This window comes from Canis aureus, chromosome 22, assembly GCF_053574225.1.
Source record: "Canis aureus isolate CA01 chromosome 22, VMU_Caureus_v.1.0, whole genome shotgun sequence".
NCBI classification, from domain to species: Eukaryota; Metazoa; Chordata; class Mammalia; order Carnivora; family Canidae; genus Canis; species Canis aureus.
Genome location: NC_135632.1, coordinates 17,083,267 through 17,110,376, shown reverse-complemented (window position 1 = coordinate 17,110,376; position 27,110 = coordinate 17,083,267). Strand labels below are relative to the sequence as shown.

General features: G+C 40.7%; 1 protein-coding gene across 2 annotated transcripts; it reads left to right on the top strand.

Moving 5' to 3' along the window:
- On the top strand, window positions 1-27,047 carry MRPS22 (mitochondrial ribosomal protein S22). Of its 2 annotated transcripts, none has more exons than XM_077864957.1 (8): window positions 1-205; window positions 17,623-17,786; window positions 18,867-19,031; window positions 21,054-21,197; window positions 21,492-21,575; window positions 22,826-22,971; window positions 25,885-25,993; window positions 26,914-27,047. In XM_077864957.1, the coding sequence occupies exons 1-8, from the start codon at window positions 34-36 to the stop codon at window positions 27,007-27,009; spliced, it is 1,080 nt and encodes a 359-aa protein (XP_077721083.1). In that variant the 5' UTR covers window positions 1-33; the 3' UTR covers window positions 27,010-27,047. The 2 variants fall into 2 exon arrangements, with proteins under 2 accessions (XP_077721083.1, XP_077721084.1); XM_077864958.1 differs by lacking the exon at window positions 1-205 and adding an exon at window positions 509-649.
- The last annotated feature ends 63 nt before the right edge of the window (window positions 27,048-27,110 follow it).

Genomic DNA, 27,110 nt, shown 5'->3' with positions numbered 1-27,110 from the left:
AGGTGCCCCTCCCCACCCCACCTCCGGATAGTCATGGCGGCCCTCAGAACGTCTGTGGCGCTGTGGAGCCTCCTGACAGGTTCTCGGAACTCGGAGCGGGGCTGTTTCCGGGCCCGAATTCGGCCCCAGCTCGGCGCCCTGCTCCAGCCGCCGCCCGGGCCCTGCGGGGTGGGGCCGCCATGCCGTCGGCTTGCTTCCGAGGCGGGTAAGTGACCGGCCAGATGTCCGCGGGAGCGCTCGCTTCCGGCTGGCGACAGCACGCGGCCGCCGGCCCCTCCCTCCGTGCCGGCTCTTCCAGCTGCGCGCGCAGGCCCTGCCGGCTCCTGCACCTTGTAGGGGCTGGGTCTGTGGCGGCCGGCAGTGCCCGAGCTCGGAGGTCTGCGCGCGCCGTGCTGCACGTAGGGGGCACGGCCGACCCCGCGAGTCTGCCCTCGAGGGAGCCGCTGGCGCCGTGGGGAAGGGGCAGCGCAGCGCGACCCAGAGCGGCGCGCAGGCTTGGTCGGAAGGACCGGGAGGGGTCCCTGGACCTTGGGACCAGAGCTGAGACCTGGCTGACCGTGCCGGGGAAGCATTTCAAGCAGCGGGGACAGCCTAGGCCAAAGTCCTGGCGTGAGACTGAACACAGGGAGTCTGGAAACCCGTGTTTGAGGTGGGATTCCTTGATCGGTAAGGCTTGGGTGTGGTGCGGCTCCGGGTCTGAAAGGAGAAGTCAGCCTTGCGTCTCAGCTTTCTGGCTTGAACGTTTGAGTGCAAAGTATTCCCATTTATACCAAGACAGAGAACGTTAATTGTAAGATTTTTTAATTTAATTTTATTTTTTTTTGGCGGGAGGAATGAAGGGGTGAGGGATGCAAAGGCAGTAGGTGAGGTGAGACTGGAAAGGAGGCAGAATTAAGCGTCTGTGTTTACACATATTAAATTTGAGGTACTTTTGAAATTTGAGTGTAGGTACACTGTATGACCCAAAACACGGTTGTATCTAAAGTGAGAAGCGTCGGGTCAGAGTGGTAACTCGGGGACGCCCGGGTGGCTCATGCCGTCGGCCCAGGGCGGGATCCTGGAGACCCAGGATCGACTCCCACGTCGCGCTCCCTGCATGGAGCCTGCTTCTCCCTCTGCCTGTGTCTCTGCCTCTCTCTCTGTCTCTCATGAATACATAAATAAATAAAATCTTTTTTAAAAATCTAATTTTAGATTTAAATCTAAAAAATCTAATTTTTCCTATTTTAAAGTAAAAGTGGAACGCCTGGGTGGCTCAGCAGTTAAGCATCTGTCTTCGGCTCAGGGCATGACCCTGGAGTCCCAGGATCCAGTCCCACATCCGGCTCCCCGCATGGAGCCTGCTTCTCCCAACGCCTGTCTCTGCCTCTCTCTCTCTCTCTCTCTCTCTCTCTCTTTCTCTCTCTCTGTGTCTCTCGTGAATAAATAAATAAAATCTAAAAATTAAATAAAAGTGGTAATTCAAGCTGGGGAAATGGTGAGATTGAGGAAAGAGCAGTGCTGAGCACATACTGTCTGTGAAGCGCTGGGTTCCAGAGGTGAGTTCAAGACCACGTCTGGCCTTTGGAGGAGCACATTGTTTAGTGGGGAGCACGTGAAGTAAGCAGACTACCTTAGTTTTTTTTCTAAATGAAGTTGGAAGTCATTGGTGAGTTTTATTTATTTTATTTATTTATTTTTTCATTGGTGAGTTTTGAACATGAATCTTGATTACATTTTTTTTTAATTTTCAGTTTTACTGAGACATATTTAACATACAGTACTGTATAAGTTCACAGTGTGCAACACAATGACTTGACTTCATATATCATGAAATTATTACCACTATAAGTTTAGTTTACATCTTTCCTCTCATGTAGATACAAAGAAAAAAAATTTTCCTGTGATGAGAACCCTTAGGATTTACTTTAACAACTTTCATAGATATCATTCAGCAGTGTTAACTGTATCCATCATGTAATATATTACATCCTAGTTCTTCTTTTAACTGGAAGTTTGTACCTTTTGACCACCTTGATCCAGTTCCCCCTCATACCCTATTCTCTGGTAACTAGAAGACCACAAGTCTGATCTCTTTTTCTGTGAGTTCTTGTTTGTTTGTTTTAAGATTCCACATATAGTTGAGATCATACAATATTTGTCTTTCTCTTGGTTTATTTTACTTAATGCCCCCATGGTCCATCCACGTTGTCACAAATTGCAAGATCTTTCTCTCTTTTTTTTTTTTTTAATTTATTTTTTATTGGTGTTCAATTTACTAACATACAGAATAACCCCCAGTGCCCGTCACCCATTCACTTCCACCCCCCGCCCTCCTCCCCTTCTACCACCCCTAGTTCGTTTCCCAGAGTTAGCAGTCTTTACGTTCTGTCTCCCTTTCTGATATTTCCCACACATTTCTTCCCCCTTCCCTTATATTCCTTTTCACTATTATTTATATTCCCCAAATGAATGAGAACATATAATGTTTGTCCTTCTCCGACTGGCTTACTTCACTCAGCATAATACCCTCCAGTTCCATCCACGTTGAAGCAAATGGTGGGTATTTGTCATTTCTAATAGCTGAGTAATATTCCATTGTATACATAAACCACATCTTCTTTATCCACTCATCTTTCGTTGGACACCGAGGCTCCTTCCACAGTTTGGCTATCGTGGTCATTGCTGCTAGAAACATCGGGGTGCAGGTGTCCCGGCGTTTCATTGCATTTGTATCTTTGGGGTAGATCCCCAACAGTGCAATTGCTGGGTCGTAGGGCAGGTATATTTTTAACTGTTTGAGGAACCTCCACACAGTTTTCCAGAGTGGCTGCACCAGTTCACAGTCCCACCAACAGTGTAAGAGGGTTCCCTTTTCTCCACATCCTCTCCAACATTTGTTGTTTCCTGCCTTGTTAATTTTCCCCATTCTCACTGGTGTGAGGTGGTATCTCATTGTGGTTTTGATTTGTATTTCCCTGATGGCAAGTGATGCAGAGCATTTTCTCATGTGCATGTTGGCCATGTCTATGTCTTCCTCTGTGAGATTTCTCTTCATGTCTTTTGCCCATTTCATGATTGGATTGTTTGTTTCTTTGGTGTTGAGTTTGATAAGTTCTTTATAGATCTTGGAAACTAGCCCTTTATCTGATATGTCATTTGCAAATATCTTCTCCCATTCTGTAGGTTGTCTTTGAGTTTTGTTGACTGTATCCTTTGCTGTGCAAAAGCTTCTTATCTTGATGAAGTCCCAATAGTTCATTTTTGCTTTTGTTTCTTTTGCCTTCGTGGATGTATCTTGCAAGAAGTTACTGTGGCCGAGTTCAAAAAGGGTGTTGCCTGTGTTCTTCTCTAGGATTTTGATGGAATCTTGTCTCACATTTAGATCTTTCATCCATTTTGAGTTTATCTTTGTGTATGGTGAAAGAGAGTGGTCTAGTTTCATTCTTCTGCATGTGGATGTCCAATTTTCCCAGCACCATTTATTGAAGAGACTGTCTTTCTTCCAATGGATAGTCTTTCCTCCTTTATCGAATATTAGTTGACCATAAAGTTCAGGGTCCACTTCTGGATTCTCTATTCTGTTCCATTGATCTATGTGTCTGTTTTTGTGCCAGTACCACACTGTCTTGATGACCACAGCTTTGTAGTACAACCTGAAATCTGGCATTGTGATGCCCCCAGCTATGGTTTTCTTTTTTAAAATTCCCCTGGCTATTCGGGGTCTTTTCTGATTCCACACAAATCTTAAAATAATTTGTTCTAACTCTCTGAAGAAAGTCCATGGTATTTTGATAGGGATTGCATTAAACGTGTATATTGCCCTGGGTAACATTGACATTTTCACAATATTAATTCTGCCAATCCATGAGCATGGAATATTTTTCCATCTCTTTGTGTCTTCCTCAATTTCTTTCAGAAGTGTTCTATAGTTTTGAGGGTATAGATCCTTTACATCTTTGGTTAGGTTTATTCCTAGGTATCTTATGCTTTTGGGTGCAATTGTAAATGGGATTGACTCCTTAATTTCTCTTTCTTCAGTCTCATTGTTAGTGTATAGAAATGCCACTGACTTCTGGGCATTGATTTTGTATCCTGCCACACTGCCTAATTGCTGTATGAGTTCTAGCAATCTTGGGGTGGAGGCTTTGGGTTTTCTATGTAGAGTATCATGTCATCGGCGAAGAGGGAGAGTTTGACTTCTTCTTTGCCAATTTGAATGCCTTTAATGTCTTTTTGTTGTCTGATTGCTGAGGCTAGGACTTCCAGTACTATGTTGAACAGCAGTGGTGAGAGTGGACATCCCTGTCTTGTTCCTGATCTTAGGGGAAAGGCTCCCAGTGCTTCCCCATTGAGAATGATATTTGCTGTGGGCTTTTCATAGATGGCTTTTAAGATGTCGAGGAATGTTCCCTCTATCCCTACACTCTGAAGAGTTTTGATCAGGAATGGATGCTGTATTTTGTCAAATGCTTTCTCTGCATCTAATGAGAGGATCATATGGTTCTTGGTTTTTCTCTTGCTGATATGATGAATCACATTGATTGTTTTACGGGTGTTGAACCAGCCTTGTGTCCCAGGGATAAATCCTACTTGGTCATGGTGAATAATTTTCTTAATGTATTGTTGGATCCTATTGGCCAGTATCTTGTTGAGAATTTTTGCATCCATGTTCATCAGGGATATTGGTCTGTAATTCTCCTTTTTGGTGGGGTCTTTGTCTGGTTTTGGAATTAAGGTGATGCTGGCCTCATAGAACGAATTTGGAAGTACTCCATCTCTTTCTATCTTTCCAAACAGCTTTAGGAGAATAGGTATGGTTTCTTCTTTAAATGTTTGATAAAATTCCCCTGGGAAGCCATCTGGCCCGGGACTCTTGTGCCTTGGGAGGTTTTTGATGACTGCTTCAATTTCCTCCCTGGTTATTGGCCTGTTCAGGTTTTCTATTTCTTCCTGTTCCAGTTTTGGTAGTTTGTGGCTTTCCAGGAATGCGTCCATTTCTTCTAGATTGCCTAATTTATTGGCGTATAGCTGTTCATAATATGTTTTTAAAATCGTTTGTATTTCCTTGGTGTTGGTAGTGATCTCTCCTTTCTCATTCATGATTTTATTAATTTGAGTCTTCTCTCTCTTCTTTTTAATAAGGCTGGCTAATGGTTTATCTATCTTATTAATTCTTTCAAAGAACCAACTCCTGGTTTTGTTGATCTGTTCCACAGTTCTTCTGGTCTCGATTTCGTTGAGTTCTGCTCGAATCTTTATTAACTCCCTTCTTCTCTTGGGTGTAGGATCTATTTGCTGTTTTTTCTCTAGCTCCTTTATGTGTAAGGTTAGCTTTTGTATTTGAGTTCTTTCCAGTTTTTGAATGGATGCTTGTATTGCGATGTATTTCCCCCTTAGGACTGCTTTTGCTGCATCCCAAAGATTTTGAACAGTTGTATCTTCATTCTCATTAGTTTCCATGAATCTTTTTAATTCTTCCTTAATTTCCTGGTTGACCCTTTTATCTTTTAGCAGGATGGTCCTTAACCTCCACGTGTTTGAGGTCCTTCCAAACTTCTTGTTGTGATTTAGTTCTAATTTCAAGGCATTATGGTCTGAGAATATGCAGGCGACAATCCCAATCTTTTGGTATCGGTTCAGACCCGCTTTGTGACCCAATATGTGGTCTATTCTGGAGAAAGTTCCATGTGCGCTTGAGAAGAATGTGTATTCAGTTGAGTTTGGATGTAAAGTTCTGTAGATATCTGTGAAATCCATCCGGTCCAGTGTATCATTTAAAGCTCTCGTTTCTTGGAGATGTTGTGCTTAGAAGACCTATCGAGTATAGAAAGCGCTAGATTGAAGTCACCAAGTATAAGTGTATTATTATCTAAGTATTTCTTCACTTTGGTTAATAATTGATTGATATATTTGGCAGCTCCCACATTCGGGGCGTATATATTGAGGATTGTTAAGTCCTCTTGTTGAATAGATCCTTTAAGTATGATATAGTGTCCCTCTTCATCTCTCACTACAGTCTTTGGGGTAAATTTTAGTTTATCTGATATAAGGATGGCTACCCCTGCTTTCTTTTGAGGACCATTCGAATGGTAAATGGTTCTCCAACCTTTTATTTTCAGGCTGTAGGTGTCCTTCTGTCTAAAATGAGTCTCTTGTAGACAGCAAATAGATGGGTCCTGCTTTTTTATCCAGTCTGAAACCCTGCGCCTTTTGATGGGGTCATTAAGCCCGTTCACATTCAGAGTTACTATTGAGAGATATGAGTTTAGTGTCATCATGATATCTATTCAGTCCTTGTTTTTGTGGACTGTTCCACTGAACTTCTTCTTAAAGGGGATTTTTAAGAGTCCCCCTTAAAATTTCTTGCAGAGCTGGTTTGGAGGTCACATATTCTTTTAGTTGCTGCCTGTCTTGGAAGCTCTTTATCTCTCCTTCCATTTTGAATGAGAGCCTTGCTGGATAAAGTATTCTTGGTTGCATGTTCTTTTCATTTAGGACCCTGAATATATCCTGCCAGCCCTTTCTGGCCTGCCAGGTCTCTGTGGAGAGGTCTGCTGTTACCCTAATACTCCTCCCCATAAAAGTCAGGGATTTCTTGTCTCTTGCTGCTTTAAGGATCTTCTCTTTATCTTTGGAATTTGCAAGCTTCACAATTAAATGTCGAGGTGTTGAACGGTTTTTATTGATTTTAGGGGGGGATCTCTCTATTTCCTGGATCTGAATGCCTGTTTCCCTTCCCAGATTAGGAAAGTTTTCAGCTAGAATTTGTTCAAATACATATTCTGGCCCTCTGTCCCTTTCGGCGCCCTCGGGAACCCCAATTAAACGTAGGTTTTTCTTTCTCAGGTTGTCGTTTATTTCCCTTAATCTATCCTCATGGTCTTTTAATTGTTTGTCTCTTTTTTCCTCAGTTTCCCTCTTTGCTATCAACTTGTCTTCTATGTCACTCACTCGTTCTTCCACCTCGTTAACCCTCGTCGTTAGGACTTCTAGTTTGGATTGCATCTCATTCAATTGATTTTTAATTTCTGCCTGATTAGCTCTAAATTCTGCAGTCATGAAGTCTCTTGAGTCCTTTATACTTTTTTCTAGAGCCACCAGTAGCTGTATAATAGTGCTTCTGAATTGGCTTTCTGACATTGTATTGTAATACAGATTTTGTAACTCTGTGGGAGAGAGGACTGTTTCTGATTCTTTCTTTTGAGGTGAGGTTTTCCTTCTAGTCATTTTGCTCAGTGCAGAGTGGCCAATAGCAAGTTGTATTGGGAAAAAGAGAAAAAGAGAGGAGAGAAAGAAGGAAAGAAAAGAGAAAGAAAAAAAAGGGAAGAAAACGAAAAAAAAAAGAGAAGAAAAAGAGAAAGAAAAAGGAGAAAAAAAAGGGGGGTGGGGGAAGGAAACAAATCAAAAAGCAAAACAAAACAAAACAAAACAAAACAAAAAAAGAACCACCGGGGAGTATCTTCTGATTCTGTGTACTTTTAAGTCCCTTGGCTTCTCCTGGAAGTTGTCCGTCTAGCTGGTGTTCTGGGGGAGGGGCCTGTTGTGCTGATTTTCAGGTGTTAGCAGTTGGGGGAGCTGCTGTGCCCCTGCCTGGTGCAGGGCTCAGTGGGGGTTGTTTGCCCCGTGAGGCCGCAGGAGGAACAGCCCCAGTGGCGGGGCCAGTTCGGGAAACCTGGATTCAGCTCCGGCAGGAACTCCTGAGCTCTCAGTCTGCAGGGCCTGGAGGCTCCGGGGCGGGGCCGCTGATCTGCTCAGCTCGGGGCAGGAGCGTCCTTGCTGTCCTGGGCCCTCCCGGCCTCTGCCTGTCCCGGGGGAGGCCGGATCCTGGGCTGTGTCCCGGCGTGCTGTGCTCCGGGGCCTGCGCTGGTGGATTCGCGCTCCCGGGCCGCGCAACCCCCTCCGCGGAGCTGCCGCCCGAGCCCCTCCGAGCTGCTCCTGGAACCGCGCAGCCCCCTCCGCACGGAGCCTCTTCCTCTGCCCGAGCCCCTCCAAGCTGCTCCCGGGGCCGCGCAGCCCCCTCCGCGGAGCCGCCGCCCGAGCCCCTCCGAGCTGCTCCGGGTCCCACCGGGTCCCGCCGTGCGCTGCAGCCCTTAGGGAGCTCGGCGCACTCTCCTGGGCGCGCAGTTGCTCTGTTACTGTCCCGGGGATCCCGTGGGCATCCCCGCCCTCCTGGGTCCTGCTCTAACTCCCTGCGAGCCCCTTTCCGCCCGGGAAGGTCGGTGCAGCTCCTGCTCCTCTGGGACGGGGCTCTCCTGTCCTGGGGACACTCGCCCCGGCCTCAGCCCGGCTCCTCGCGGGGCCCCTCCCCCTTGGAGGCCTTTGTTTCTTTACTTCTTTTTCCCCGTCTTCCTACCTTGATAGAAGCGCGAACTCTTCTCACTGTTGCATTCCAGGTGTTCTCTCTTTAATTCTCAGGCCGAATTCATAGATTTTCAGGATGATTGGAAGGTTTTCTAGGTAATTTGGTGGAGACAGGTGATTTGCAGACCCTACTCTTCCGCCATCTTGCTCCTCCCCCTCCCTCTCTTTTTTTTTTTTAATTGAAGTATAATTGACACAGTGTTACATTTCAGGTGTATAGCATAGTAATTCAATAAGTCTGTGCCTTATGCTGTGCTCACAAGTTCAGCTACCATCTGTCACCATACAGTGCTATTACAGTTCCTTTGAGTATATTCCCTAGGCTATACCTTTTATACCTGAGACTTATTCTTTCCATAACTGGAAGTCTGTATCTCCCACTGGCCTTGGCCCATTTGACCACGCACCCATCTTCCCTCTGGCAACCATCAGTTTGTTCTCTGTATTCATGGCTCTGATTCTGCTTTCTCTTTGTTTAATCATTTGTTCTGGGTTTTTTTGTTTTAATATCATTGCATAGTTATCTACCTCTATTTATTTAAGAAAGAGAGAGTGTGCACCAGCAGGGGGAGAGGTAGAGGTGGGGAGGGGTGGGAGAGGCAGAAGGAGAGGGAGAAGCAGACTCCCTGCTGAGCAGGGAGCCTGATGTGGGGCTTGATCACAAGACCTGAGCTGAAGGCAGTTGCTTGATCAACAGAGCCACTCAGGTGCCCCTGTTCATTTGTTTTGATTTTTAGATTCCACATATGGGGAAAATATACAGCGTTTGTCTTTCTCTGACTTATTTTAATTAGTATTGTACTCTCTAGGTCCAACCATGTTATTGCAAATGGCAAGCTCTCGTTCTTTTTTTTGGGGGGGGGTGAGTAATATTCCATTGTGTGTTTGTGTGTGTGTGTGTGTGTGTGTGTGAGAGAGAGAGAGAGAGAGAGAGAGAGAGAGAGTATACACATACCACATCCTCTTTATTCATTCATCTATCAGTGGACACTTGGGTTGCTTTTATATCTTGCCTATTGTAAATTATGCTGCAGTGAACATAGGGGTGCATATATTTTCTCAAATCAGTATTTTTGTTTTGGAGAGGGTAAATGCCCGGTAGAGTAGAATTACTGAGTTATATGATATTTCTGTTTTTCGTTTTTTGAGGAACCTCCATACTGGTTTTCACAGTGACTGCACCAATTTACATTCCCACCAGCAGTGCACTAGAGTTTCTTTTCCTCCATGTCCTTGCCAACACTGGTTTGTCTTTTTGCCATTCTGTGGTTTTGATTTGCATTTCCCTGATGATTAGTGAGTGATATTGAGCATCTTCTCTTGTGTCTGTTGTCTGTTGCCATCTGTATGTCTTTGGAAAAATGTCTGTTTAGGTCTTTAGTCCATTTTTAATCAGACCGTTTGGGGTATTTTTGGTGTTGAGTTGTATTACGTTTATATATATTTTGGATATTAATCCTTAATCTGATACATCATTTGCAAATATCTTCTCCCATTTAGTAGGTTGCCTTTTCGTTTGTTGATGGTTTTGTTTGTTGTGCAAAATTTTTATTTTGATGTAGTTCCAATAATTTATGTTTGCTTTTGTTTCCCTTTCCTGAGAAGATATATCTAGACAAATGTTGCCATGGTTGATGTCAGAGAAGTTACTGCCAGTTTTTTTTCTCTGAGTTTTACGGTTTTGGATCTCATATTTTAGGTCTTCAATCCATTTTGAATTTCTGTGTATAGTGTAAGAAAGTGGTCCCCCTTTATTCTTTTGCATGTAGGTGTTCAGTTTTTCCAGCACCATTTATTGAAGAGACTGTTTTTTTCTCTGTCGTATATTCTTGCCTCCTCTATCTTAGATTAATTGAATGTGGATTCATCAGGGATACTGGCCTGTGTTTGCTTGCTTGCTTTTTTCAAGTGTCTTTCTGGTTTTGGTATCAGGGTAATACTGGCCTCATAGAATGTATTTGGAAGCTTGCTTCTATCTTTTTAGAATAGTTTGAGGAGAATACGTATTAACTCTTTACATTTTTGGTGGGTTTTAGCCTGTGAATCCATCTAGTCTTGACTTGTGTTTGTTGGGAATTTTTTAAATTACTGACTTAACCTTATTACTCATAAAGAGTTTATTTAGATTTTCTGTTTCTTCCTGCTTCAGTTTTGTAACGTTGTATATTTCTGGGAATTTATCCATTTCTTCTAGGTTGTCATATAATTTTTTATAGTAGTCTCATATAATCCTTTATGTTTCTGTGATATTGGTTGTTACCTCTCCTCTTTTATCTCTGATTTTGAGTACTCTTTTTCTTGATGAGTCAGGCTATAGGTTTATCAATTTTGTTTATCTTATCAGCTAACCAGATCTTGGTTTCAATGACCTTTTCCATTTTTTAAAATTGTCTCATGTATTTCTGCTCTAAACTTTATTATTTTATTCTATCTGATGTCGGGCGTTGTTCTTTTTCTAGTTCCTTCAGATATAAGATTAGGTTGTTTATTTGAGGTTTTTTTGATTCTTTGGTAGGCCTGTATTGCTATAAATTTCCCTCGTAGAACTACTTTTTGCTGTGCTCCAAAGACTTGGGGCTGTTGTGTTACCATTTTCATTTGTTCTCATAATATTTTTTTATTTCCCTTTTGATTTCTCTGTTGGCCCATTGATTGTTTAGTAGCATGTTGTTTAGCCTCCATGTGTTTGTGTTTTTTCTTTCTTTTTCCTTGTAATTGATTTCTAGTTTTGTACTGTTATGGTTGGGAAAGATGTATGACATGATTCAGTCTTCTTAAATTTATTGAGACTTGTTTTGTGGTCTAATATGTGATCTATCCTGGAGATTCTTCATGAACACTTGAAAATAGTGTGTATTCTTTTGTTTTTGGATGGGATGTTCTGTATATATCTACTAAGTTCATCTAATCTAATGTGTCATTCAAAGACATTTTTTCCTTATTGATTTTCTGCCTGGATGGTCCATCCTTTGAGTAAGGGTGTTAAAGTGCCCTGTTATTTTTTTATTGCTGTCAGTTTCTCCCCTTATGTCTGATAATATTTGCTATATGTATTTAGGTGCCTCATTGTTGGGTACATAGATATTTACAATTGTTATATCATCTTGTTGGATTGAATACCTTTATCATTATGTAATACCATTCTTTATTTCTTGCTACAGTTTTTTATTTTTTTTAAAGATTTTATTTATTTGTTTATTCATTCATTCATTCATTTATTTATTTGAGAGAGCCTCTGCACACATTTGCATGTACTACATGGGGCAGAAGGAGAGGGAGAGAGAATCTGAAGCAGACTCCCTGCTGAGTATGGAGCCGGATATGGGGCTTGATCCCTTGACTGCAAAACCACAATCTGAGCCAAAACCAAGAGTTGGATGCTCAACTGACGGAATCACCCAGGCACCCCTGCAGTCTTAGTTTTCAAATCTGTTTTGTCTGATACATGTATTGCTACTCTGGCTTTCTTCCCCCCTTCCATTTACATGGAATATCTTTTCCCATCATTTCACTTTCAGTGTCTGTGTGTCTTTAGTTCTGCCATGAGTCTCTTGTAGGCAACACATAGATAGGTCTTGGGTGTTTGTGGTTTTTTAAATCTATTCTGCCACCTTATGTCTCTTGTTTGGAGCATTTATTCCGTTTACATTTAAAGTAATTATTGATAGGTATTGTACTTATTGCTATTTCATTAGTTGTTTTCTGGTGGTCTCTGTAGTTCTCTGTTCCTTTGTTCTTTGGCTCTCTTCACTTGTTTGGTGGCTTTCTTTAGTGTCATGTTTGGTTTTCTTTTTATCTTTTGTGTACTATAGGTTTTTGATTTGTGGTTACCAGGTTTCATATATAACATCATGGGGGTATAGCAGTCCCTTTTAAGTTGATGGCTGCTTAAGCTTGAATACATTATAAAAGTACTAGGTTACTATTTACTTTATCTTTTATATATATGATGTCATATTTTACATCTTTTTATTTCGTATATCTCCTATTTTTTCCTAATTTTAGTAGGTATAATTGATTTTACTGCTTTTGTGTTTTAACATCCATACTGACTTTATAAAGTGATTAACCTACTACTTTTATTATATGTTTGCTTTTACTAGTGAAATTTTTTCCTTTCACAATTTTCTGACTTGTAGTTTTTTCTCCCTGCTTAAAGAATTTCCTTTAACATTTTTTTTAAAGGATGGTTTAGTGGTAATGAACTTTAATTTTTGTTTGTCCAGGTATCTCTGTCTCTCCAATACTGAATGGTGGATAATCTTGCAGGGGAGAGTATTCTTGGTTGTAAGTTTTTCCTTTCAGCACTTTGAATATGTTCTGCCATTCCTTTCTCACCTTCAGTTTTTGCTGAAAAATTAGGTGACAGCGTTACATGGTTTCCCTTGTGTGTAACTGCTTGCTTTTCTCTTGCTGCTTGTAATATTTTCTCTTTATCTTAAATTCTGAATTTTAAATACTTTAAATTATTATGTGTCAGAGCATGGACCTTTTTGGGATTTTTGTGTTTCCTGAATTTTAGCTATTATTTCTTCAAATAAGTTTTCTGCCCCCTTGTCTCTCACTTTTTCTTCTGGGATCCCTATTCTCACTTTTTTTTTTTTTCCTGTTGTTCAGCTTGGCTGCTTTCCATTACACTGTATTCCAGCTCATTGATCCATTCTTCTGCATTTTGTAATCTGCTGTTGATTCCCTCTAGCATATTTGACCTCCCAGTTTTGTATTCTTGAGCACTGACTGGCTATTTTATTATATTTTCTATCTTTGTCAAAGTTATGAATTCATCTGTTCTTTTCTCAAGTCCAGTTGAGTATCTTTATAAATGTTACTTTGACCTTTTTATTAGGGATATTCTTTATCTCTATTTTGTTTAGATCTTTTTCTGTGATTTTGTCTCATTCTTTCAAGACTTTTCAAAAGTAGTGTTTTTGTGTAGAAGAGGTCCTGTGGTGTCCTGTACCACAATCCCCTCTTGTCACGAGACCAGCTGTGTGAGCTGTATGCACCTTCATATTGATTGTTGTGGGCATGCTGTACTGGTGGTCGGGGCTGGACCTGAGCTCAGCTGGCTCAGTATCCTGCTTTGTTAACTGCAAGTACACTGGACAACGTTTGCTATCTTTACTGTTGAGAGGTCTGGCTGCTGCTGCTGTGGACTTGCTGGTAAGTGGTCTGGCTGTCTGCAGTTAGCTGCTGTGACAGCTGTGGGCCCACTGAAGAGGGCGGGATTTGCTCCCTGTGTAGGCAGGTAAGAGGCCTAGCTGCAGGAATCAAGCACATGCTGGTGTGTGGTATTATCTCCCCTACTCTCTCCATGACAGGAGTTTCTTTGGCAGGGTGCCTGTCAATGTAGGTGGGTTGGGTGGGACAGGTCCACAGGGCAACACCACAGCAAGGCACCCGGTGCTAGCAAGGTAGATGGAGAGTATGTTAGAACTGGTTCCCAAAAGTGTCTGGCTGTGTAGTCTTGGGGAGGGCAAGAAGAATGGTGCCCACCATCAGTTTTGTTCCTGGAAGTTCCTGCAGATTCCTGTCTTTTTGGCATAGGTCCTTAGGTTAGGCAGGAAGTCTCTTTCACATATGCCCCAGGCACTTTTCAGACTGCTACATTTTTTTGCTGTGTCTGAGGTGAGTTATTTAGCATGCTGGGTCTTTATGGGCATTGTTTCAGTTTTTTAACTTCTGGCTCTCCCAGAGTTTAAAATCAGCCCCACTCATTTTCAAAGGAGCTCCTTTTTCCAGTATGGGTCTCCCAGGGCTGGGGGAGTTACATCTTGAGGTCTGATCTTGCTCCTCTGTTCTTTTCTTTGTTTTGTTGAACCAGGGGTTTGGTTCCTGACTATGGCCTTAATTCTATAATTAGCTGTGGAAGATCCGTTTAGCCAGTGTTCAGTTCATTTTCATAATTGCCACGCATGTAATTATTACCTCAGTGTGCCATGGGATGAGGTAAGCTCAGGATCCTCGCACTCCACCATCCTTCCTGCATTCCTCTTCTTTGATTTTCATCAGTGTCTTTTAGTTTTTAGTATATAGAGATCTTTTACCTCCTTGGCTAAATTTATTCCTTAGTATTTTATTGTTTTTGATGCAACTCTCAGTGAGATTGCTTGCTTTCTTTGTCACAGAACTTATTACTATAGAAATGCTACCAAAAAAAAAAAAAAAAAGAAATGCTACCAATTTTTAAATGTTTATTTTATATCCTGCAACTTTACTGAATTTGTTGATTAGATCTGGGAGTTTTTTGGTGGAGTTTTTAGCATTTTCTGCATATAAAATCCTATTGTTTGCAACTAATTGGAGACAGTTTTACTTATTCCTTCCCAAATTCTGATATCTTTTATTTATTTTTCTTGCCTAATTGATTGGCTAGGACTTGCAGCCTTGCAGCATTATTTCAATAGGAGACATCCTTGTCTTATTCCCAAACTTAGAGGAAAGGCTTTAGTCTGTGGGTTTGGTATATATTATGTTGAGGTATGTTTCTTCTGTACCTGATTTGTTAAGAGCTTTTATCATGAACTGACGGAGAACTTTGTCAAATGCTTCTTCTGCATCTATTCAAATGATATATGATTTTTCTATCATTCTGTTCATTGTGATGTATCACATTGACTTGTATATGTCAAACTATCCTTGAATCCCAGGGATAAATTCCACTTGATCATGGTGAATGATCTTTTCAATGTGCTGCTGAATTTGGTTTACAAGTATTTTATTAAGAACTTTTACATCTATAGTTATCAGGGTTATTGGCCTATAGTTTCTGATAGTGTCCTTTTTTAGCTTTAGTATTAGACTAGATTGGGTGCATTCAAAGTGGTATGGCTGTAGAATCTGGCTTTTGTATCAAGATAATGCTAGTCTAGTAAAATGAGTTCGGGGATGTTCCCTCCTGTTCAGTTTTTTGGAGGAGTTTAAAAAGGATTGGCATTAATTCTTCTTCACATGTTTGGTAGAATTAACCTGTAAAGTCATCTGCTGCTGGTTTTCTTTGTTGGGAGATTTACTATTGCTAATTGAAACTCCTTAGTAGTAATAGGTGTGTTCAGATTTTTTGTTTCTTTCTCAGTCTTGATAGGTTGCATGTTTTTAAGAATTTTCCTGTTTCTTCTAGGCTGTCCAGTTTGTTGCTATATAATTATTCACATTAGCTTCTTAGGATCCTTTGTATTTCTGTATCGTGAGTTGTATTGTTTCCTTTTTCATTTATAATTTTCTTGATTTGGGTCCTCTCTCTTTTCTTGCTTAGCCTAGCTAAAAGTTTGTCAATTTTGTTATCTTTTCAAAGAACCAGTTCTTAGTTTTGTTAACTTTTTCTATTGTTTTGGCTACATTTTTAAGAGATTATTCTGGTTGTTCCATGGACCAGGGAGACTGGTTAGGAGGTTAAGCCAAGAGATGAGGATGGCCTCGATCAGAGTAATGGCAGTGGGAAATAGAAGATTAAAGAGAGATTTATGAGGTATAATAGGCAGTATGTTCTGTATTAGTGTTTTATGTTTTTTATAAAATGGGGATAACTGTAGTATTTCCAGGGTGGTTTTGAGGATTTGATGTGCTTAATATGTAAGGTATTTAGCTCAGTAAGTTGTGACATATAGTAGATATCTACTATATTAGATATCATTGCTAATGTTAGTGATCATTGCTGTTACTGTTATTACTGCTGTTGGCCAGATGTGGAGGGTAAAGGAAAAGTCAGGAATGTCTGTAAGGTTTCTGGCCCACATGACCTGTTGGATGCTACTAAAATAGGGAAAAATAGGAAAAGCAGATTTGAGACAGAAGAAATACTGAAGTACACATGAGATGTCCACGGGGTAGGTGGATTGAAGATGATCTTGACTGGAAGAAGATTCAGATTTTAGGGTCCCCAGCATATAGAAGTAATTAAAGTTATAGGTTGCGAGGATATCATACAGCAAGAATGTAAGAAAGGAGAAGAGTATAGTTCAGAATTTTTAGGGCCATCAACATTTATAGGACTAGCAGAGGAAGAAGTGGCTGGGAAGGAATGGTATTTTTCCCCCATATTTTTTCCTGATAGAAATAGAGGAAGTTAGATAAACGGATGGGTAAACTGTGTAAGGCAGCAGTGATATCCGGGTCTCCTCTCCTGCCCATGGCTCTTCTGTGACACCGCATGGCCTTTTCAGTCTCACGTCCAGTGATCCAAGCCTGTGTTTCCTAGTTGCAGCCCCTTAATCTGGAATTTCCTTCCCCTTTTTTTCTCTGTCCTGTTCAGGCCCCTGGAGAAGCTACCTTTGACCTGCCATGGCCTTCTCTTCTCTGAGAATATGTATGTAGCACTTGCACTGGGGAGCACCAAGATAGACTAGAGTTGTTCTAGTTTCTAGAAACAAACTTTGGTTTAAATCCTGACTCTGTGACTTAACAGCTAGTTGTCTTTAGGCAGGCTTCAATATCCTTATTTATCTTATTTTGTGAGTTGTAAATACTCCTGAGAACATTTCCTGAAAATGTATGTAATGCCTAGCATCTAGGAGACAACTCTGTAAATATTATTAACGTTATTACATTACTTTTTTATTTTAAAGATTGATTTATGTATTTGAGAGGGAAACAGTCCTCAAGCAGATTCCCTGCCAAGATTACAGCCCAACGTGCGGCTCAATCCCACAACCCATGAGATCATCACCCAAGCCGAAACCAAGAGTGTATACTTATTGACTGAGCCACCTGGGCACCCCTTATTAATTTATTTTTAAGATTTTGTTTTTAAGTAATCTCCACATCCAACATGGGGCTCAAACTTACCACCTCGAGATCCAGAGCCACATGCTCTACTGACTCCAGGTGCCCCACATTAATTACTTTAAAAATTTTTATTTTAGAGAGAGAGAGAAACCCGCAAAGCAAGAGGGGCAGAAGGAGGAGAGTCTCAAGCTGCCTCTGTGCTGAGTGCTGAGCCCAATGTGGAGCTTGGTCTCATGACTCTGAGATCACAACCTGAACTGAAACCAAGAATGGACGCATAACCAACTGAGCCACCTGACAACCCTTAATTACTTTTTTGTGTTGCTTTCTGCACTAGATTTTGAGTGCCTTTTTTGGTAGTATTCTCATTACTATTTTTGTAAATGTGTAGTAAATTTTATCAAGGAATGAATGAATGGATTTTATAGGTATTAACATTATACATATTGAGGTAGACATTTTGTTAATCATTTCTGTTGTTAGCTTTTCTGTTCAGAGATCTTATTGGCTTATCATTTTTATCATCTTCTTATTTACTAAAATCCATGTTAACAGAATCTGGTAGTCCAGAGATCAAGAAACCTACATTTATGGATGAGGAAGTCCAAAATCTACTCATCAAGATGACAGGCTTGAATTTGCAGAAGGTTTTTAAGCCAGCTATACAAGAACTGAAGCCACCAACCTATAAGCTAATGACCCAGGCACAGTTGGAGGAGGTATGTAAATGTAGAAATATTGGTAGAATGCCTTTCTTGAAAGGGTTAATACACAAGATTTCCAGAGGCCCCTCCAGAGCGATAGCTGCTCTTCCATAAGCACTCATGATGGGACTTCCAGGCACAGATTGAGAGAAGAAATGGGAGCAGGCGGGGAGAAGCAGGGAGCATGGCTGAAAATAGGCAGATTGGAGGATGTGGGTCAGGCCTATGTGTCCACATAGAGTCTCCTTTGCTCCCAAACCTGGCTGAGCATCCTTCCTTTGTCCTGCCTGACTCAGCTTCCTTCCTAAGAAACCTCTTCTGTGAGCTTCTTTGAGGCTGAATGCTTTGGTGGGATTATGAGATATTGCTGAACCACATCCTACTCTAGGTACCAGGGTCCTCCTGGAGTCATGGGTATGAGTGGTTTATGGAACATGCTTTTATGTATGAATCTGTGAAGCATTATTTCTCCTTTTTCTAATTCAAAAGTAAGTTACAGTCATAGCAAAAATTTCAGATATCTAATAGTACATCCCAAGAAGAGTAAAAGTCCCATTTTCACTTCTCAGAGGTAATCACTGCTAACAGTATGGCATGGAGCAGTGTGGTCAGTGGTTAAGAACATGGGCTCAGGAGTTGGGTTGCCAGGGCTCAAATCCCAGTGCTGCAACTTTGTAGCAGTTTACTTAACATGTGTATGCCTCAGTTTTCTCTTCCATGAAGTGTCACCTAGCTCAGAAGGTAGTTGTAGGCATTAAATGAGGCGGATACATTCAGAGTATTTGAACAATATATGGTGCATAGTACATGCACAATAAATGAAATCCTTTATTCTATTTCAGGCAGCTTTTGTGGCCCTCGGTCTGTCTCAGAGTATTCCTTTGCTACGTTGAGAATGGTTGAACCTGCAGGTGGTACTCTCTGCCACACCACAGAGTTTGCAAAGGCCAGGGCCCGGGAGCCTTTTCACTTAGTGGCTACAGCTTCTTCTCTCTGTAGTTCTTGGCATTTTTTAAATCAGCGTCTGCTTTTGTCAAAAGATCCTTTTGGTTTGTAACCCTGTGGCTCTTCTTAAGAAATATTTTATTTTTTTAGGCTACAAGAAAAGCAATTGAGGCAGCTAAAGTACGATTAAAAATGCCACCAGTTCTGGAAGAACGAGTGCCAATAAATGATGTGTTAGCTGAAGATAAGATATTGGAAGGAACAGAAACAGCCAAATACGTATTTACTGATATATCATATAGCATACCACACCGGGTGAGTACATGTCTAATTGCAAAATGATCTTTATTTGAAATATGTGGAGATGGGCCCGAGGGATGAGGGTCAACATTATTGTGACCCGGTATCTCTGAATCTTCCAAACCAGAATTCCTGTGACTGGGTGAGACCCTTCTGGAAGATCCAGCCCAGCATAAGGAAGAAGAGAAATGCAGACCAGCCCTACATCAGCATGTTACCATTTCCTTACAGATTATGGACCCACTTTATTCCAGACTGACTGCAGAGACAGAGACAGGTGTGCTAAGACAGAACTTGGGGTTTACAGACAGAAACCCATCTCCAGACCACAAATAGGCAGAAATCTTCAAGGCAATGGGAGAAGGGGATTCTTTCTACCCAAGTTAGGCTAACCCCCTTAGCTGAAACATTTTGAGAAAGTGGTTTCTTTCCTGTAAATTCTTGATACCCAGACTTCCCAAAGGAATTTCACTTTTTAGAATTTGCAGCAAGAATGACAGGTTTTCCCTAATTTTCAGACACCACTGCTGCTTCTGTTGTGGATTTTATTCTCTAGATCCTCTTCCCTTGATGGCCAGTTCCAAAAGAACACTCCGGCACTTATAAAATAGATCACTTTTGTATTGAATTTTTTCAACTGAGGGTGAAACAAGCAATTTACAAGGTAGCCCACAAAATGCAGAATAGTGCGTAATGCTGTGGTTGGGAGAAGGGCCACCCCACATTAGTCTTTTTGTCATCTATGATTATGGTTAGAAGACATGATTTGAGCGATGTCCACGTCTGTATATCAGCCACCCGTACACCTGACATGATGAACAGAGATCACAGAGTTTCATTTTAATTAAAATTTTTGCTTTGGGGTGCTTTGAAGGCTGTTTATGGAACATTTTATGACCTGAAATGGAGAAAGGACTTAGAATTCAAATTACCACACTCCTTTTGAGGAATGTTATTTAGACATCTGTTATGTTTTATTTGTAGTACTTGATGATAGTTTTAATTATATTATCCTGAGAACACATTCAGAGACTCTTACACCTGAAAACTTGAAAGTACCATTTGGTTAATTTAAACATTAATCAGATGTGTATCAGTTACCTGCTATGTGCAAAATTCTGTGTAATCACTGGGTATCGCAATGAATTGTAATATGCAGTTCCTGCCCCTTTTCAGCTCTCTGACAGTATCTGAGCAGTGTCAAGAATCTTGCACATGGGGGCACCTGGGTGGCTCAGCTGGTTGAGCGTCTGACTTCAGCTCAGGTCATGATCCCAGGATCCCATGATCGAGCCCTGCATCAGGCTCCCTCCTCGGCAGAGCTGCTTCTCCCTCTCCCTCTGCCACTTTCTTGCCTGTGTTTGCACACTCTGTCAAATAAGTAAAATTTAAAAAATCTTACACATGATAAATTGCCAGTCAACTGGCACAAACAGTGGGTAGAATTCTGAGGGAAGTGATCTCATAGCCTAGGACTTGGTAGTTGGAAGAGTGAAGAGACCAGAGGCAGGTGGACTAGTCAGTCTTACACATTTATGTCTCATGTCAATTCGAGGAATTATAGAGATGTGGAATTAAGACTCCACATTCTTGGGTTTTTTCCTTTTATCCCAGGGACTTTAGAAGTAGTTCACAAAGTCGTAAAGTCTGTTTCAGTGAGACTTTAGGATGGGATGGGAAAGTGAAGCAATTTAAAAGATCTCATAGCACTTCTTTCCTCTGAAATGGATTTAGATGAATCTGACCAGCTTTTTTCCCTTGAACCATTTTATGTATTAAACCCACTATAGGACCATAGTTGGCAGTTAGTAAATACTTTCATTTTAGATTTCTGATTGTCAGAGGCACGGCAGTGATTAGTGAAAGAAGTATCAAATCTTGCCAAGTCTTTGAGGTTTAAAATTATCATATATGATTGCATTTTCTATCTCCCAGATGCATTTTATATTTTGATTGCAAATTATAATGGTGCTTAGTGGAACATTGGAACTAGAAATAAGTCTCCACAAACTTACCCTCAATTGTGTTCTATTTCAGGAGCGTTTTATTGTTGTCAGAGAACCAAGTGGCACACTACGCAAAGCTTCTTGGGAAGAACGGGACAGGATGATACAAATTTATTTTCCAAAAGAAGGCCGTAGAGTTTTAACACCAGTAATTTTCAAGGAAGAAAATCTTAGGGTAAGGTGATTTTAGTTTCATAGAGTCAGTAGTGATGGTTTCTTTGTGGAACAAGTTGGCTCTGGTGCTGCAGGGCATTCTGCTTTGATAAACACAGATACATGTTTCTAATGACTACTGTTATCTTGCAATTGGCTTAGCTGGGATTTGAGTTTGGTGTGACAACAATTATGAAGCCTGTATGATTTCTGCCTGCCTCTTACTGGGCACAGAAGTGGATGGGCACATCTGTCATGGCATCAGGGCAGGTGTTGATTTTTCTCATCTAATTCCAACTATGCTTCGTGGTTTTAGAACATGTACAGCCAGGACCGACATGTTGATGTCCTCAATCTCTGTGTTGCCCAGTTTGAGCCAGATTCTGCTGAATATATCAAAGTGAGTATATTTTATAGTTTCTAAAGTGTGGGCTTAAGTATGGTTATGAGTAGGATTTTTGCAGAAGGGAAGAACATCTATCATAACTGAACATCTGTTGATTACCTGATGTATACCAGATATTTTATCCTCACAACAGCCCTTGAATTAGAGATGGGAGAATTTAAGCTTGGAGAGTTATGGAGCTTGGTACAAGTTGCATAGCTAGTAGGTGATAGCATTAAGGACCCAAACTTTATAGCAGAGCTGCTTCTCTTTTCATTTTATCATACAGGAACAGTCATTTACTAAAATTTGCCAAAATCTGTTTTACAATTCAATTTAATAAGTAATCATGTAGTGCTCTCTATGTATAAGATAGTATTGTGGATAGCATAGGTGATGACATGAACTAGCATAGGATGTACTATCAAAGCTTGCAGTCCAGAAATGATTGAGAAGGGTGCTAGATAAGTATGCAGATAACTATCACCTTAGGTTTAAGATGTGAGGTGCTAAGAGAAGATTAGAAAGTGCTCTCAGTGTAGGTTTCATATGGGTCTTGAACAGGGTTCTAGAAGGGCAAGGAACATTGTGAAGTTGGGTGAGAAGAGGTGTTTCAGGCAGGGAGAGGAAACAAAGTGTGCTTGCAAATGGCCAGTTACCTGGTTTGCTTTTACATGCAATATAAATGTATGGGAGGTGTTCAAGGTTAAGCTAGAAAAGTAAATGGGGCCATGTGACAGGTGACTTCAGATGCGAGGCTCAAGAATCTGGACTTCAGTCAGGCCTTTGAAACCTTTTGAACACAGGAATGCCCTTATCTTAGTCCTCAGTTTGCAAGATCAATCTGGAAGAACTGAAGGAACGTTAGTTAATAAGGTGGAACGGGTAATTGATGGGATAGGGAGAAAAGGGAGGAGTGAAAAAATATCGATTTTTTAAAATCCTCTAATGACCAAGATAATGGTGATCCATTATTTCTAGTGGTCTACATATATGTAATAGGTGCTGCATAAATAGTGCTTGGCTGCTGAAAAGTAATTGGTTTGGCTGTAAATGTGCAGCAGACTTGTTCCAGGCTGCACACACTTCTACAGTAGAGGGCTGATCTAAACCATGTCTGTTGGTTAAAGAGAGTAGAAGCAGGTATACGTAGACCTGGTTTAGTGATACTTTCTTGGGCAACACTTAGTCAAATAATTGTGTATCCAGTAATGCTCACTTTTTATTTTCATGTTTATGAAAAAAATTGCATTTTATGTGGGTAGATTCATCATCAGACCTACGAAGACATAGATAAACATGGGAAGTATGACCTTTTACGTTCAACAAGACACTTTGGTGGAATGGCTTGGTATTTTGTAAATAAGAAAAAGATTGATGGTTTACTGATTGACCAGATTCAGAGAGATCTGTAAGTATGATCTTAGTAAGTAAAAGAAATTCTTACTATTACAGTAAATCTGTATTTAAGCTATTTTCTCCCAGTGATGACAGTGTATTGTCCAGTGATAAATACCCTTCACTTATTTATGTGTTTGTTCTTCCAGCGTAACCCAGTTTTCTCAGCCTTTGCTTCTGTGTTAAACAGGGCTAGATTCTTTAAGAGAAAGTGGCTGTGGCTCTGTATTATAGATCTTGAATACTGACTTACCTTGGCCTCACTGAAATTCCTTGGTATCCGTGAACTTTCCAGACACTCAAAGGGAATTAAATGGGCACCGTAAGACATAAGCCCTGGCAGGTGCTTGTTTTCCAGTGGAACTGGGGCTTTTCAGTAAAAGTCATTATTTATGAAAACACTACAGTTTTTGATATTCCTTGCTTTTGCAAGATTTTTAAGGCACTGACAGAATTACAATTTTTTTTTCCAAAGTCGCATGAATCATGGAACATCTACTGTATTTTAACTGGTGTGCTCCTGGGTTTCTATCTGAAACAATAGTGTATTTTACAGCTTGTGATGAAACTGAAAAGAAAATTGTTTTTGAGTATCAGTTGGATTAGAAATGCCAAAATGACAAGGAAAAGAAACCAGCACAGCTCTAAGGAAGTCCACTTTCTATGGAAAGTCCTTGACTGACTCAGAAGTCTGAACTGCAAGAGGGTTTAGTGATTATGGCTGCCTTCAGACTATAGGGGACTGTGACTCAGCTTATCCTCCCTGTCATCTAATCAAAGCCATTCACATAAAGGTCCTAAGGCATTTGGAAATAGAAGGTTCCACAGGTATTATCTAAGAAATACAGCCCATATTTGGAAACAGCACCATTTCTCATAGAAGCAGCATTCTTGGACTCAGACGCGCTACCGTTGCGCCACGAGGTCGGCCTAGAAGCAGCATTCTTAATGGTAGATGTCTTCAGGCCAGCCCACTTCAGCAAGTGTAGTATAATCCAATTCAGTGGGCAGAAATAGACCTTCATCCCACATAAATAGGGGGCTGGTTGGCACTCACGATGATACTCAAAAGGGATCTACTTTCAAGTGAGTCGGCAGTGACATCTGTGAATGAATTTTCTTATGAAGTTTTTTGGATCAGATCATTCTGAATTATTTTATTATAAAGACGTAATATTTTTATAGATAGAGTAAGAAATGTGTAATTGAACATTAAAGTTCTTTATTAAAGTGTACTAATATAGGCTATTATAGTAATACTCATTACCACATATGAGCTTTTACATCTGAAGCAGTTTACTTGTACACTGGGAGTGAGTTTTGAATACTTAACCATTCCTGTGGGATTTCTGCCCAGGACAGCATGCTGCAAACCTCAGACTAGACAGTAGAGGGTGCACGTCCTCCTGAATGGAACCCAAGGCAGAACGGGGATTCTGCAGTTTATTTCAGACTCAAGTCCCACTGTTGGTTTTGAGAGTCTTTAAAATTTTTTTGAACATGTAAATTGATTTGCTCTTATTTTCAAATACAGGCTGGATTTTAAGCTAACTTGTTCAGTAAGATGCAGGCATTATACTTTAGCATGAATGTAATGAAGCCCTAAAGAGGAATCTAAATATAGAAGCCCAGTTAAGCTCTTTACAGGACCACATGCCTACGCTCCAAAGAGAATGTTATCATTTGGGGAATTTTGCTGCCATGTTTATTAGACTCTGTTAGATTATAACAAGCACAGTGCATTTGTAATGAATGTTTTTTTTTTTTTTTTTTTTTTTTTTACCTGAAACATTTTACTATATGAACAGCGCTGGTTTCTCAGTTCTCCCAGAAGATGGCCTTGAGAGTGGACAGACCTTGGGATAAGCCTAGAGGATTTCTCTCAGGTCACCATGGCTTGAAAAATTATTTACCTCTTTCCACACTTTCCACACTCAGGCCATTCTTTATCCCCCAGCGCAGATATAATAGGAAAACGGGGAAAATTAGTGAGTTAGCTGGGGGAACACTGAATTAGGATATCTTCACCGCTCCAACCCCAACTGGAAGCCAGTAAACTCAGTATACATAGCACAACCTCAAAAGCACAAGCATTTTAGAAAGGTTATTTACCCCTCAGCTTTGAGATGGCAGATGGCAGGCAAGTGTTGACTATGTGAGAAGATAGTGATTGGTTTGGGGGAAGGTGAAGGAGATTCTTATGCTAATTAAAATTGTTTAGAGTTTCTAGAAAGGTAAGTACAAGCCAGAAGAACTGAATTCTAGATTGCTGAAGCAGAACCTGACATTGCTTCTGATGCAGGAAGCAAAATTTTAGATTTGCTTCACTAGGACACTCATTTTTATAACCAGTGGGTTCCTATGAATAGACTGGGGCCTGGGAGTCTTTCCTTGGATTCTCAGGCGTTTCATAGAGGCATTTATTCATTAATTTGGAGTCTTAATGAAAATTTGTTAGGAGAGGTCAATGCTAATGAACTTGAAGGCTAGTGGCTTTGAGCATCCCCTGCACACCAGCTTATGTGGGATGAAGGTGATATTCCTGCCCTCAGAGTTAGATTACATTATTTGCTGGTGAGGTGGGTTGGCCTGGCACCCACCCATCTCCATTAAGAATGCTGTTTCTATGAGAAATGATGCTCCATTTCCAAAAGAATATAGTCATATTTAGACTATATTCAGGTTCATAAATTGGGCACTGCCTGTACAGATTCCTGCCCTGCCTACCTTAGAGTACATATGAAGCTTAAACTGGCCAGTTTACTGAAAATGCCTTTGAAAATAAGTTTGAAAATATCAAACTAAAGGCTTAAAAAATTTCTGGCCTGAGGAAAGTCTCAAGTGTAACTTAAAGTTGGCACACATTTATAGGACTGTGAAGCAAATGAAGAAAACCCACTGATAGCAGTAAACCCTTTCACTCTAGAGTCGATGATGCCACCAGCTTGGTCCAGCTATATCACATCCTCCATCCAGATGGCCAGTCTGCTCAGGAGGCCAAGGAGCAGGCTGCTGAGGGATTACATTTAATTAAGGTAAAGGGATTTTTCCCACACTGGCTGTTTTGTGGTGATAATGGAGTTGGGAAGATTCTGAAGTGGGTCATATTTAATGGTAACTAAACAGATTGACACATACAGAAAATCTGTGATCTTAAAATAGTAACTAGAGCCCCATATTTCTTCATCTGATAATAGAAACAGATGGGATGGGGGTGTGGGAGCTGCAGCTGGAGTCCAAGCAGTTCAGATAGTAGAGCAGCAGCTCCCTTGTGATCAGGTCACCAGAGGGCAGGGTGGAGTACAAGGCAGCCCATGTTCCTAATCACATTCCTGTCCAGAATGGGAGAAGGTGGTGCTTGTATATTACTAAGCCTTGGTTGCATTATCATCTTGAACTGCATACCTCGCAGAACCACGGGCTTATTACATATATTTCTCTGTCATTGTATAATTTTTGCCTAGTGCTCAGAACAGACATAGTTTTATGGGTCTGGCTTCTCTCCCAATCTTATTTTATGCATACTGCAAAAACATTTCTAAGGATACAAATGACCAGTGATGAGCCCACCCCCTAGGAGGAGCAGAGAGAAACTGTGGTACTAATTCTGGTTTTCTGTGATATTTGGGGGAAAATATTCTTTAAAGTGAAAAATTAGTTTGCTGACTTTCATCCTCTAAATTTATCTTGATGATCTGGCAAGAAGTACAATGTCAGGTTTTAATTTTTTTCTGGAAACAAGCTAAGGGAGATGGCAGCCATATCAGGATTCTTCTGGTGTTTAGAATTACTGTAGCTTGTCTGGTCCATGTAGTAGTAGGCTTATTGTTTCATAGTCAGAAAAACAATTGTGAACCTTGGAAGACTTTTTAAACTGGACCTTTGCTAATGCAGGAATGGGAAACTTTAGTGTATGTTGCTTAAAAGAGTTTTTTTTGTTTTTTTTTTTAAACAGGTCTTTGCAAAAACAGAAGCACAGAAAGGAGCATATATAGAATTAACACTACAGGCTTATCAAGAAACAGTCATTAGCCATTCTGCAGCTTCCTGAAAACATTTTTAAAATAAATTTCATTTTACTAATTGTAACTCGCTTTCTCTGTTAATGTTGAACTGAATATTTAAGAATGTCAAAAGTATTGAAGGGAGTTT